Raw genomic sequence first — 14,758 nt, forward strand, 5'->3', positions numbered from 1 at the left:
AACAAACAAACGGATCACTCTGTATTTTATGCATCAAAAGCCTGGATTGCCGGTTTTGTCGTGTCAACTGACAACATACGATTTACTCAAAGGCACACCCAAGGATTCTTACACTGTCTCTCCATGAAACATACAATACAATAATCTCTATGAATAGCACCGTGTTTCCTCCATATGGAAATTTGCATGGCTCATATGTTCACCGGGGGGTGAAGAGTAAAAAAAAAAGGTTTGCAGTGGTGGTGACGTTGTTAAAAACAGATGTGCTTACATCACTTCCTGTGATCTCTGTATCAGCTGCAGCTGGAACACAGTGGTTCTCCTCTCGCATGTCTCTGAAAAAAAAAACCCTCTGAAAAACTTGTACATACATAACTTCGACATTAACAGCTACTTTGTTAACACTCATTCTGCCTGTGGCTTGTGTACAGTGAACCTCACACACAGACTTACAAGTAAACCTTCACGGAGCGAAGAGGGTAACTGAGGGCGGCGTCTCCAGAATAAGCTACGGCTAAGCTTGGCTTTCTGTTCAGGGTCTGGCCAGGGCAATCTTTCAAAACAGGGTGCAACTTTAAAACATTTTTGTTTTTTTCCTTTTGTGTTTTGATGTTACGATGAATTTCTCACAAAGGGGGCGGGGCCTGTAGTGTTTGAGCCGGCTCCCCCCCGTACACCACAAATATACCCACCACAGTACTGTTGCAGTTTTTCTACAGGGCATTTTTAACCATCACCAACAACTACACTCTTCTTTTCAGTCTATTTTGACATGTTCTGGACACTGAGTACAAAAAAAAAAGAAACGTATAATATCTTTTTTTTTTTCTTTCTTTTTTCTTTTTCTGAATGTGAACTTTGGATCTTTTTTATAAGACGTCCCTCCAGACAATTCTGTTGTAATAATGATAATTATAATAATTAAAAAAAAAGGTGCTTTTGGTCCTGTTTGAAAGTAGAGGTGACTCTAACACAGAAGCAGCTGGGTTGTCAGCACTGAATGTAGAAATGAATGGTTTCACAATATCACACGACATTGCTGCTCTGCTCATCAGTGTGTGCGTGTGTGTGTAAGAGAGAAAGATAGAGAGCGAATGAGTGAGTGTGTGTGTGTGTGTGTGAGATTTTAAATTAACCAGCATTCAACTCAAACTGTCTGTAAGGTTTAATTAGAAGATGTGATCTGGGCATATGGGCAAATAAAATTCCACGGTACATGATTTCAGTACAGAGCTCATGGCTTTGATGAGATTGAGTTTGAAGAATGTCGATCAGTACAAGTCATGTGTTTGAAAGTAGTTCATGTGTGTATTTTATTTTTGTTCGGTCACATTAACTCTAGACTTTAGAAACGTGTCAACTACCAATCCTGTTCCTGATTTTTTTTTTTTTTTTTCCACCACTACTCATTGTGGATTCAGGATTTAGCCACATTCAACGTCTGTTAGCCATTTACCTGTAACATCTGATCTGACTGACTTGTCATTCAGGCCACAATATTAACGCCAATGTGAAAGTTATATAAAAAAAGGATGCATCTCGTACTCAGTTGTGCCAACTTTAAAATCTTTGGGCTCGGTACTTGTGATCCCCGGCTTATTGAATCTCACCTCTTTCTTTTTCGAGTCATACTGTAAATAACAACGATCCGACAATGCAATAAACACTTTATTGCACTCAGACAGGGAGGCAAGCTACTGCAAGGGTCAGGTGATGAAGGCGAATCTTAAATGTGGAACTCAACAATGATGAAAAACCCTGTATAGCTCATCTGAATCAGGTGATGTTGTTCTTCAATTCTTTTATGATTCCTTCTCTCTTGTTTTTCTTTTACTCCGTGCTGTTTTAATGAATCATTCTTTTTTGACATTTGTCAGGTTGAAAAAAAAAGAAAAAAAAAAGATTAAACTAATAAATTGTATCTGTTTCACGCTGATCTCAAAAGCTTCAGGCTATAGCGTTTCAAATAAAGTGAAAACAAATGCAAAAGAAAAAGAAAAAAAATTACTGAAAGCTGTTACTGTAAACACAACATTTTAAAGGAACTGTGTATGTAAAAATAGTATATGTATGTGATTGAAAATAAACAAAACCTTTGATCTTGGATAACGGAGTAGCTTTTTCTTTTACCTGGACTGTTTTATTTATACTGTGAGGTTAGATAAGATGAGATAGACATAAAACATGATAGATAATTTATGACTATAAGATAAAATAAACTTTATGAATCCCAAATGAATTTGAGTTTGAGTCCCACCTTCACAGCCTCTAATCCACTGTCAGATACTCTTACTTACAATCTAAAGACACTAGCGTCCATCAACACGTTCCCAGGCAGAGAGAGTAAAAATAATGTGGCCTGGTGGTGCAGGATGTCAGAAGTGCATTGAACCCTGCCTCTTAAATGTTATTTTGAAGTTATGGCAATATGAAGAAAAGTATTACCTTAATGCCATGATATGATAAGGTCATATAAATATATCCGCTCTTAGAGGAACAGTTTATACCACAGCTATTCATATTTCTGGTTGAATATCAGGCTGTTGTCGACAAGGTTGTGTATCACTGAGCAGAACAGGTTTATGGCAATATCAAATTTTATATGCAAGAATGTATTGATGTATTTCAAACTGTGAAGAAACCAAAAATAGATATTATGAATAGATTTTTGAATATCTATTTAACAATTCCCAGAATATGTAAGCTATATTGATATTTTGATACATCTCGCTATGCATAATAGATGCATAGTTTCTTTATTTGCTGCTGGGATGAAAAACATCATTTTTATGATGTTTTACTCATAAAAATGCTTTTGGAAACTCATAAACCCATATCTTGGTCCAACAGATTACAGGTTTCACCAAAGGAATTGGATCAGCAGCTGTAAAAAATGTTTTGCTGCTTCCTGTTTTTCAAAGGTGAGTATTAGCAGCAACTTCATGTGTCATGGTTTATACAGTATCATCATGAACTGAATATTTATTTTGGTATTAAGCTAAGCGGACCATGTGGAAAAAAAAGGAGCATTTGCCTCATTTTTCTTGTTGATGTTGTAACAAATAATCAGCAGTGAAGAGGGATGAGAATCACCACAGGCCCTGAGATATATTTTCCCGATACTAAATTATTGCGATATAAAAAAATCTGCAATTTATTAGCTTTTTTCAACTGCAAATGATGTCTCAAAATGAAAACTTTGATGACATCTGTTTTTTCTAATAAGATAAAACTTCTAAGTCTGTTCTGAGTGAAACTTGGTGTCTGTAAATCAATACTATATTTCCATGCAAAATATTGTGTTACTATGATGTATCGATTCTTTCCCCCACCACTATAGTGAAAATCGTCGTCAGCCAAATTCAACAAAACAGCTGCAATCAGGCTCCAAACAGGAAATAACAAAAGGAGACTCACATGAAAATGCATCTTTATTCATATTAAGTCTTTTTTTTTCAAAGTTCCTTTGTGTATCAAGTATCTTGTCATGAAAATATTCCTCCATCACACTCCTCCTCTCCCACTTGCCACGTCCATTATCTGCTCTTTTGTGTGGAATTCACAGAATGAGGTGACACTGTCAGCTTGGCTTAAGCCTATTATTTCCCGGTGAAGGGTGCAAAATGAGAAGCACACAGTCTGCTCCACTCTCCACTCCCCTCCTTCGGTTGTTCAGGCACTTTTTTCTTTTTTCCTTCACCCCACATCTCTCCACGTTCACATTCCAGATGTCCTGCAATGACCAGCAGCAGGTTTTTAAATGGGACCTGGTCTCCAGAGGAACAGCAGCCAGTAGCCGGCCCTAGTGTGCACACATAATAAACTCCCTTTGAACAACAAGTCCAGTCCTGGTCTGTACTCAGGTGTGTCCCGTGTTTGTACCCAATAGCGAAATCCACATAGCGTGTAGACATTTGGTTTAAAGCTAAATAAATACACTTATAAAGACTTTATCGATATGCAGATACTTTATAGACATTCACTTGTTGCACATCAACCCTCGTGGACTCATGCACCATCATCATGCTCTCACCAATTGCGACTGAATTTAGCAACCAGGTCGTCGGTGTTGACAGACTTGATGCTGTAATCCCCCGTTTGGTTTTTTGCTTTGTTTTTATTCACATTTACAGCCCCAAAGCACAACTCTGTGATGTAGCTGCAGCTTGTTATTCTGCGCCAAACCACAGGAGGGTATTTTTAAAACTGGCATCATCTCATATGCTCAGACACAGACCTGACTTGTCAGATGGATTTCCCATGAGCATTTGCAGAACAACACCAGCTACACGTCTCTTAATGGGGAGAATACATTTCCATCAACCTGAAATGATGAACAAACTTTTTGTTTTTTTTCTTATTCGATCTGGGATTTACGCCAGTGACCCGTCGTGCAAGTCGTCATCGTGCAAATTTATTTTACAAGCTACAAAACATTCTTCAATCAGTATCCATTCATGAAAACGTGCCATATCCATCTGAATACGCTTCAAACCACAGTACAGACTAACAAGTAGTGTCTACGATCATCTATAAAATATTTACAGTACAGGCTCTTATTCATTTTTTTGGTCATGGGGTACAATGCAACAGCACAGAAGCACAGGCACATCATATACAGTATATTGTTCAATTTTAAATGATACACACATTGACCGACAGGACGTTCAGTACCACCTTGCTGAGAGACACGAAACAAAACATGTAAGTGCAAGGGAGAAAAAAAAGAAAAGAAAAAAGAAATTCTTAATATAAAATATCACACATTGATAACTTTGCTTAAATATCAGATAAACATTTAAAGTACTTCTTTAACTTTCATTTATCTTTACATACATATGATGCTGTGTTGTTCTGCTTTGTTTCCCTCTATGTACATGAGCAGAGACAGAATTACAAGGAACAACAATATGTTTTTGTCTTTTCTTTTTCTGTTTTTTGGTTAGATTTTAAAAGTGAATTAAAAGTAGGGAGGAGTTTTGGTGTTTTCAGGTCCAAGTTGGTATTTTAATCTTATTTTCTTTGCTGAACAACCATATTATATATCTTTTGCTTTCCCATTCTGGCTCTAGGAGCTTATTTATATAAAATCATAGTAGTACTGTAAATCATCATAGACTGTGGCGTAGTGTCTCTTTACTCCACTGCCAAGTCGGATGAGTGCGTACGTACCACAACAGTTTCTAAGAGGGTTGGAGAGTCTGAAAACTGTTTAAATAATGTTGTATTTACAGATAGTGTCACTCTGACATCACTCCAGGTGATGTCTGCATCTATACAGGTGGCTTACGTTAGTCGCCCTCCACCTGTTTCTTTTTAAATTAAAACATGCCTTTAACCTTTCCAACTTTGCTTTCTACAACCAGCAGCCAAATCCTGTTTGGAGCCTGCCTAAAGTTCACATCATATAGATAACAATTTCCAGCCCAGTCCCCCCCCCCTCACTGTATCCAGATGGTGTTGTTACGATCCGGTCGGCGGGGGTCAGGGGCCGCCGTGTTGCCAGTCGCGGTGAGGTCACTGAACGTGGAGAAAAACTGTTCCATCTCTTTCTGCAGCATCTGGTTTCGGCGCTCGGCGTCGTCCTTGGCGCGCTCGGCGTTGCGCAGCTTGATCTCGGCCATGGTGTACTTCTTCCTCTCCTGGTCCAGCTCCTCGTGGAGGCTCAGCATCTCCGTCTCCAGCTCCAGGTTGCGCTGCTCCAAGCTGCAAAGGAGGTCAACACAAAGGGTTAAGGAGAGGGAACAAGCAACAGGTCCAAGGTCAGAAAGACCAGAAAGACAAAACAAGGAGGAAACAGCTTTGATTTTCAGTAAACTTCAATAATTTCCATCTACAGTTTGTCTTCATTTTGTAAAATAAAGCTGCTGTATTCAGGTTCAAGAGCCTTTATCACATCATACCCACTTCTGTTTTATTGCAATACAGCAACATTTCACCACATGCACCCAATCATGTATGATAAAGGTATAAAGAATATTTGATACTTTTAAATGTTTTATTTGAAGTGTTTATATCCATATGATATACTGTATTTATGATCTTAAAGTATCAATAACCATCCTTCTCTCCCCTCCTCTCTCTGGAGCTCTGGCAACAGGTTGGAGAGCCAATCAGAAGAGAGGCTGTGAGCTTTGGGCTTCTCTTCTGATTGGCTAACTGTTTGCAGACTGATCAAATAATACATTTCACTCCAACTCCAAAATCCTGCAAGGATGGACAGTTGGTCTGGTGGGCGGGGCTTGGAGGATCGCTTAGATTGGTGACTGCTTTGCTGTGACATCACAAAGTTACAGAAATCCTGGTGGCTCGTTTTAAGGCTCAGTTTCTGAATACAGGTTGTGAACATTTCTGTGTGAACTGAACATTTTGATGCTTTTACACTATCAATATAGAACACTTGTTTTATAATCAAAACTCTGTAAGGATTTAACTGACCAATCACAAGGCTGTGATGAAAACAGTTGCTCATTTCAGTTCACAAATAAGACATCATCACTTTTTACATTTGACATGTAAAAAGTTTTTCATCCTCTTCATTTACCTCTTTATTCTGGCCTCATACTCCGTCTTCTGTTTGTGCATCTCCTGTTTGAGACTGGCCACTAAGCTGTGCAGAGCGCTGTGGTTGCCGGGTCCGTTACCGACAGTGAAACCGTCACTGTTATCACTACTGCTGGTGCTCCGGCTGCTCCTCCCTGCTGCGTCTCCTCCGCCGTCCCTGTTGCTGCTCCTGCCCTCCCCCTCTCCTCCTCCTCCTCCTCCTCCTCCTCCTACTACACCTCCCCCCGAGTGAGGAGGTTCATTATCCTGCGCTGGTCCGTCCAAGTCTTCGTAGTGACCTCCGTAGAAGTCCTGCTCGGGGCAGGTGGTGGTGGAGGAGCGGCAGGAGGTGGAGTTGTCGGGGAGGGAGATTTCACAGGAGGAGGTGGACCAGGTGGCGCTGTCCACGCTCTGTTTGTCCTCGCAGCTGCTGTTCAGACACGTGTTGGCGATCTGGTTCTGCACCTGCAGGTTCTGGTGGTTCAACTGGACATTATCGTACGTGGACAGACGATTCTGATTGGTTGTTGTTTGTTCCCCGTTGGAGCAGTCGCGCGTTTTATTGTTCACCCGTAACGTGACGCAACCGTTTGGTACCCACAGGCCGTTGCGGCCATTCGGACTCCCCGTGCCGGCGGCATCGCACCCTGAGATGCCCATGCGCACCACTCCAGTCCCGTTCCCTCCGGTGCCGCCGCCGCCCGCCACGCCGCTGGTGCCCATTTTTGTGCCTGAGCCTTTGAGCGTCCCGCTGCGCCGCACCGGTAAACTCCCCCCGCCGCTCAGAGTCTGGCTCTTTTCCTGACTGGGATCTGAGGAGGGGGAGGAGCTGAAGGAACCGTTGGTAACGATCCCGCTGCCTTTGCTGAACGCCGGGTTCTTTTTCACAGTCAGCGGGGGGCTGCGGGTGATGTCGAAGCGCCCCACGACCCCGTTGCGAGGGCTGGCCGGCCGCGGGGAGCCGCCGTTGTCCACGTGCTGGCGGTGCGACGGAGACTCGGGCGCCTCCCAGACGCACTGGCGGACCACCTGCGTGTTGTTGTTCTCTGCGTTCTGAGACACCGTGGTGATGGCGGAGGTAGTTGTGGTGGCTTGTTGTCGCCGTGGTAATTCGATGTTGTTGTTGTTGACCAGCTCCAGGGCTGTGGGGCTGTCCTCGCTGAAGGGGAATAGCACATCGTGGCGGCCGATCAAAACGGCCATGAGCTGCTGGACCAGGACAGTACCTGACGACATGAGACACACATCATGTCAGATATATAGCTCAGAATAAATATCAGAAAACACACAACTGACGTAAATACTGACCTTCCATAATCGCTACTGGATCTTCAACCTTTGGCCTCAAGATATTTGGCCCGAACACTGTGGCCAAGTTCTGAACGCTCATTTTATTCACTCCTGAATACGACTGGACTTCATCTAGGAATCTAGAGACAAGAAAAAAATATCATCAATGCTTCACTGTTTAGGAGGGATAGTTCAACATTTTGGCAAATTGGCCCATTGCCATAATCCCTATAGTTTTAGCAGTAGGTTTGTTACCTTTAATTGTCGGTGCAAGCTGTTTTTAGAGTGGCGGGGCAGAGCCGCAAGCTGCTCAGAGCTACGCTACGGAGGCTAATGGGATTTCTTGGTTTCCCTCATCAAACTCATCAAACACACAATCCAACAACTCCAAAACACTCTGGTGGACAAGTTGTGACCTGCACATTCACCACGCTATGAGATAATAACGGAACTTTACGAGACGGAGTTGTTTTCGAGGTAAAATCATGAAAAGCCGCTGATGCACTTTGCTTTCAGGAACAGTTTTTCAGCAAGCAGACTCTGTATCGAAAACGGCTCTGTTTCATAACATTTCATTATTATCTCATAGCGTGGTGAATGTGCAGGTCACAACTTGTCCACCAGAGTGTTTTGGAGTTGTTGGATTGTGTATTTGATGAGTTTGATGAGGGAAACCAAGAAATTCCATTAGACTCCGTAGCGTAACGAACCGACTGCTATGACTATAGTGATTATGGCAATGGGCCAATTTGCCAAAATGTTGAACTATCCCTTTAATCACACACACTTTGAGATGTTATCCAGATGTTTGACGCTGACTCAGTACCTGCAGATGTACTTGAGAAGGTTGTAGTTGACTGGAGGTAGACTGTCCACGAGCCGCCTCAGCTCCTTCATCCCCTGAAAATAAAAAAAACGTAAACTCATTTCAACCCAGATCAATAATTCGTATCAACTCATACAGGTTGTAATCGGTCTTATCAACAGGAGCCTGTGGCAGCGACTGCTCACTTAACCCATGACAATATGATAAAGGACCTTTAATTAACACTGGAACATGGTTTCAGACTCATTAAAAGATTTTTATGAAGGCGATCTTTCATTTTATTTGAGAATTAATGAGATTTAAAGATTCATCAAAACAGTCAGTGGCAAATTATTCCCAACACCCTCGGAGGTATGCGTAAAATAAAAGGGGAAATAAGATTTTTTATCTTTAGAGCGTATTTTAATAATAATATAAATGTGTTCCTTTTTTTCCACAAATGTAAAAACAAAAAGTCAAAAAACTAATCAAGAAGATGAAAACTGAAATCAAACAACACATGAAACAATGTGATGATTTATATCATTCCTCTATTTATGTATCATCAGTCACAAGTGAATCTCACAGGATGACTGTGAACCAAAAACCCAGCAGTAACCCGCAGACATGCATTCAACTTGTAAGACTCCACAGCTGCAGAGGCAAACAATGTTTAAAACAAATATTAGAATAAGCAGTATTCCTCTCGCTGCGTCCCCTCTCCCAGGAGGTTTAAACGACAGGGCAGCTCTAATCAAGTCTTCAGGCGTTAAAACATTTCTGAACTTTAAAAGAAAACGCCCACGCTGGCACAAACACACACACAGACACACAAAGACACAAACTTGGATTCTCGAGTGAAAAGCAAAGGGAAAAGATGCTTTGTGAGCAGAAGGAGGAGGCAGGGGAATAGTCCTCTGCTGTTAACTGTGCTTTATGGTGTGAGAGAAATCCTATTTAGATGTTAGAAGTGAAGACAGGCACAACAAAGTCATTGTCAGGACAGCAGAGCTGACCGTGGATAACCGCACACTGAGGCTTTAAAGCCACAGAACAGCAGTGGGGAAGATTTATGCAGGAGCTGCTCACTGCTGCCTTGGATCAAACCTAAAACTTCACTGAGATGAATACAATGTGTGAAACTCAATTTGTTGGTCAAAACAGGTATAAAAGAAACTCATCGAGTCTTTCTCACCATTTCATCATCTTTGCCCAGGAGCTTGGCCGACGCCAGGAACTCATCATACTTGAGAAAGGGGACGACGGGCTCCGGCAGCTCTCTGAGATACAGCTTCAGCAGAGAGGCCACTGTGTGCACATCTGTGTTACTGCAGAGGGAAGACAAGGCGATAGAGAGGAGATAGAGAGGAGGAGAGGGGTCGAGGTTATTATTTATTATGGCTGCATGGCATCACAGAGGCAAACACAAATCATCATGAAGGCCTCCTGCAGGGAGAGTGCTGCAGGAAGTGCATGGAATCAGAAGGAGAGATAATGTAAATAGCAGAAGTGAAGTTAAGCAAGCAAACAGGTTATAAGAGAAGAAGCAGAGAGGTAAAAAAAAGAGAGGAATAATAAGAAGACTGGAGAGGTTTAAATGATGAGGATTCCCACTGTCGGCTGAGAGACACAAATGAAGCAGGCGGTTCAAGGCCAGTGAGGGAATCAGCAGTTGTGTTAAACAGTGTGATCCTGTATCCATGTTGATGCTCTTATTCTCCTGAGCCTGTGACAAACGGGCATTAAAACACACTGAGCCATCACAGCAGGAGAAGCACAGGTGGAAATGATGAATGTGTCTTGGTGCCGAGTCAGCAAACACCATCCTCCTCATCATCATCGCACCACTAAACTAAACTAAATCTAATGCCGTCGTCATAATAAACCTCATTAACCAGGCGTAACGTTTTCCCCTGCTGTGACATATTAAAGTGTCTGCGGTGTACAGAGACATTAGATCAGTGCATTGTGCTGCTTTTACAGCACTGAGATCTGCCAGTTAACCACAGCACAGGTACTGGAGATTAGATTATATACACCAGCATGATACAATAAGAACAGACAGATCATACGTCATGTTCAATAACCATCATCAGAATATAGATGCAAATCTAGCATTAAAATCCAATTGAAAACATTAGTCATCCCTTTGTTTACGATATGTATTCATGCACGTAGAGTTGAACCAATTATCTGAACCTGTCGACTTCACATTAAAATGCACTGAGGAAATCCAACCGTACCAATCGAAGGAGGGTTTCTCTCCGCAGTCGAAGGCGTCCTGCAGCTCTTTGACCAGGTTGGCCTGTCCGGGCAGCCGGAACAGACCCTCCTCCTGAAGGCCCCACTGCCGAATGAAATCCACACACTGCTCCACCAGCATAGGGGCCAGCTTGTTCCCAAAGCGGCGTTCATACCGCACCGTCTCCTCCAGCTTCTGACCAAAGATCCCTGAAACACAAGGAGACACACTTAATGATGGAGTAAGATTGATTAATAGCACAGTGATCTTACATTCACCTCATATTTGACCATTTATTCATATGGGGCGGGCTCATAACAACCTCAAATCAGTCATTTATAATGGGAGCTTTGAAGGGATACGCCAACATTTTTAAAAAAAAATGTGTCTTGCCTCACTCCCGAGTCCATGACAAGCAGATAGACACCATCCTTTCGACTGTGCGTGCAGTAACGAGGGAGAGTCCGTATCGCCCGTAATTAGCTTAGCTCAAACGCTGGAAGTGCATAGGTAGTGTTAGCCTGCCTCCACCTAAAGTCATCAGAGACACTTCTCAGCAACTCGGCTCGGGTAGGAGGCAGGCTAACACTACCTATACACTTCCAGCGTTTGAGCTAAGCTAATTACGGGCGATACGGCTCTATCTCCCTTGTTACTGCACGCACAGTCGAAAGGATGGTGTCTGTCTGCTTGTCATGGACTCGGGAGTGAGGCAAGACACGAAAAAAAAAATGTTGGCGTATCCCTTTAAGAAGAACGCCTTCAACACCTCAAAGATGTGATTCTGTCCTTACAGATAGGAATAGAAAGTGATAGTTTATCATTTGAAGTATTGATACTGTTTGATATCCTGCAACTTTTTTACTTTCTCTCCGAAAGTGAAAGGGTCTTTTTTTTTTTCAAAGAGTCGAACACACACGCACACACACACACAAAAGAAACATTAGCATACCATCTATCTACAGCTTGAGGCACATCAAAGAGAGCAGTTAAATCAATTGAAAAAAGATTTATGATAAGGGGCGGCCAGACAGTCCAAGCAAAAAATATGTACACCCACAAAGCCTTAGTCTGATGATCAAATCTCCAACTTCCTGCTGAGCAGCTCTCGCCTTTTGTCTGAGGCAGTCGCTGTAAAAAAAAAAAATGGGTGGTGGGGTTTGGTTAGTTGGGTGGGGTAGGGGGGGCTGATTTCCATTTGTAGCTGTCTCATGTGGACGCAACACAAGAGGGGATTAAGGCAGCCTTCCTGAGAGATTTGGATCTGCATACTTTTCCGGTCTCTAGATACAGACAGAGGCTACTCACACACACACACACACACACACACACACACACACACACACACACACACACACACACACACACACACACACACACACACACACACACACACGTGGTACGGCGAGGTACCGCACGGTGACTGAATTCGGCCGAGCTTACCGGGACCCTCGTGCTCCTGACAGCACTGGACACAGCGTGTGGGTGTTTTTTTTTTATATATACAAACAAGCGGTAGTAAATCTGATCACTGATATCGACATTTGATCAATTCAGAGTGGGGGGAGGGGCTTTACAGTAGAGAAATGCAACACTCACCCCTCTTGAAACTGACACACCTTGTGAGCTTCCAGAAGAGATGCCTATTAAGAAATTTGTGATAAGATAACATAGCAGAGGTGCAGAGTTTAAAGCGCCTGCATTCTGGCATTTTCCAGCCAGCCTCAGTTGTTTGCTTTGTTTTTTTCTGTTGTCTGAAAGAAATCAGAGCAGCAATCAAAGAGATGCATTGGGTGGATAGCAGGTCAGCCAAACTGTCTTCATTTCCATCTCTGAGAAAAAAATCGTCTTTCATTTGAACACAAGCTGCTCAGAAGAAGAACAGCAGAGTCTTGTGTTCTCCTCGTCCTCCTCTGGGTCGGTCACGTCGGGGACTCGGATCTTTACAGCAACAACCCAAATACGACAAAACAGTAAACAGTCACAAATTCCCAAGAAATGTTTGAAGCTGTGTTTTCCATATTCCAGATCTTAGTTGGATCAGAGCGAAGCGCAGATGAGTCGAGCTCCGTCCCAGAGTGAAGAAGGTTGAATATCCTCACACAAACACACACACATACACACACACATGTTGGAAAGAGCATCAGAGAACAAACGAGGGAGAAGTGACTGAATGAAAACGAGGTCATCCCTCCAGACGTTCTGGTCATGAGTCTAGGAATGTTTTCCCGGGTCACATGTAAGTGTTGTGTGTGAACCGGCTTATGCGCTGGCTGCCTGTGCATGTGTTTATATGCGTATTTGCGGCTCTCTCGCTTGGACCCGGTCGTACCACAGACCACAGAGGCTTTGGCACATGCTACGAGTGTGAGACCTCATCGCTGCAGCCACTCAACAGGTTCATTCATCACATTCACACACACAGAGAGAGGTCCAGACACAACACACTATTCCTATCTACTTTTTCTTGTCTATGTTTCTTCTTGTGTGGTGTCCTTCCTTTAACAATCCTCATATAACAACCTGAGCTGTTTTAGTGTTTCAAACTATACACTGACTGAACTAGAAAAAACTATTTTCTCATGCAACAATAATGATGACAACAGACAAAACAACTACCGGTACTCATGTTAAACCATGCAGCTTGTAAAACCTCTGCATCATGAGGTATTTGGCAAAAAAATATGAAGGTAAATATGTCAGACGTTGAATTTACCAGAAAACAACCAAAGTGAAGCTCGGAGGCTTCAGGGTGTATAAATATTTGCAGGAAGATCATTTTTATCATGACATATTTATAAAAGAGTCCATCTGGCTTATTTTCATCTTCCTAAAAGCCTTTGTTCACTTTGAAATCATGATACGAGGCGACGTCATTAGAAATGGGAATATCTCACTCAACCAGCGGGAGATTCAAGCTCTGAAAACATATCAGACTGCTTCAGTTTTGGGTTTAGAGTTTAGATCTAGTCCCTGAACTATCACAACAACTCACCTTGATATCATGGTAACTCTACCAATCCCATCAGCAGATCAGATTCAATCCATTGACCATTTTGTCCTTTTAACTGAGGTTTAACTCTAAATCAGGACAAAATGTTGGTTGGAAATATAAAGCGTTTTAAGATGCAGACTGAAACAGACACTACCAAGGCCAGAAGAGTGTGTGCTGAACCTGTCTTGTGTGTGGAAATGACTATCATGACCTCTGCCATTAGTGGATCTTTCACTGCAACCACAATCATCAGACAAAAATGAATGAAATCAACCAAACAGTCTGGAAATTCTCAATCTAAGCTATAAAACGCACAACCGTTGTAATAAAACAAACTCTAATGGGGCGCTGCAGTGTTTTAATTTCAAGTTTTGATTGAAATTGCCTTTTTAATTTCCTACACAGCGTCGATCCAACAGCAACAACAGTCGCAGCAGCGCTTCAATTTGAAAAAAAAAAAAAAAAGTCAGCTCTTTCCCCAAGTTACAGATAAACAAGCTGGTAATTACCATGAAATAAATCTCCAAAGATCCAGATGGAGAGGCCACAGCTGCACATTTCTCAAAAGGTCTGGCTTCAAACTCTCCCCCTGTCCAACTGTTTGCACAGGATGGCCAGTCATTCATTCGGCATCATAGCATTCAGCAGCACGTTGCAGCAAAACATGACAGCAAACCGTTTGGGGCTCCGGGCTCTTGTGTGGGTCAAACACTGGGGGGGCTTAGTTTTGGGAGCTCCCTCCCTGTCCGTCACTCTCTGAACAGAATCACACTTCAGGGCCAATCAGGGCTCAGATGGTCTCTGCTGCTACTGCAAAATGTGAAAGGCTGGAATATGAGAGCGATTGTGTGTGTGTGTGTGTGTGTGTGTGTGTGTGTGTGTG

The 14,758-nt window shown here is 42.6% G+C and overlaps 1 protein-coding gene across 1 annotated transcript in view; it reads right to left on the bottom strand.

Moving 5' to 3' along the window:
• Positions 1-4,576: 4,576 nt before the first annotated feature.
• arhgap24 (Rho GTPase activating protein 24) overlaps positions 4,577-14,758 on the bottom strand; it is a 67,976-nt gene continuing 57,794 nt past the window's right edge. The window contains exons 5-10 of the mRNA XM_085793172.1: positions 10,882-11,089; positions 9,834-9,966; positions 8,660-8,733; positions 7,852-7,973; positions 6,545-7,769; positions 4,577-5,706 (exon numbers count right to left, since the gene is read on the bottom strand). Of these exons, the coding sequence (XP_085649298.1) occupies positions 5,442-5,706; positions 6,545-7,769; positions 7,852-7,973; positions 8,660-8,733; positions 9,834-9,966; positions 10,882-11,089 (2,027 nt within the window). The 3' untranslated portion in view covers positions 4,577-5,441. The remainder of the gene's footprint in view (positions 5,707-6,544; positions 7,770-7,851; positions 7,974-8,659; positions 8,734-9,833; positions 9,967-10,881; positions 11,090-14,758) is intronic.

Source organism: Trachurus japonicus, chromosome 12 (assembly GCF_045865225.1).
Source record: "Trachurus japonicus isolate A0001 chromosome 12, Traja_1.0".
In the NCBI taxonomy this organism is placed as follows: domain Eukaryota; kingdom Metazoa; phylum Chordata; class Actinopteri; order Carangiformes; family Carangidae; genus Trachurus; species Trachurus japonicus.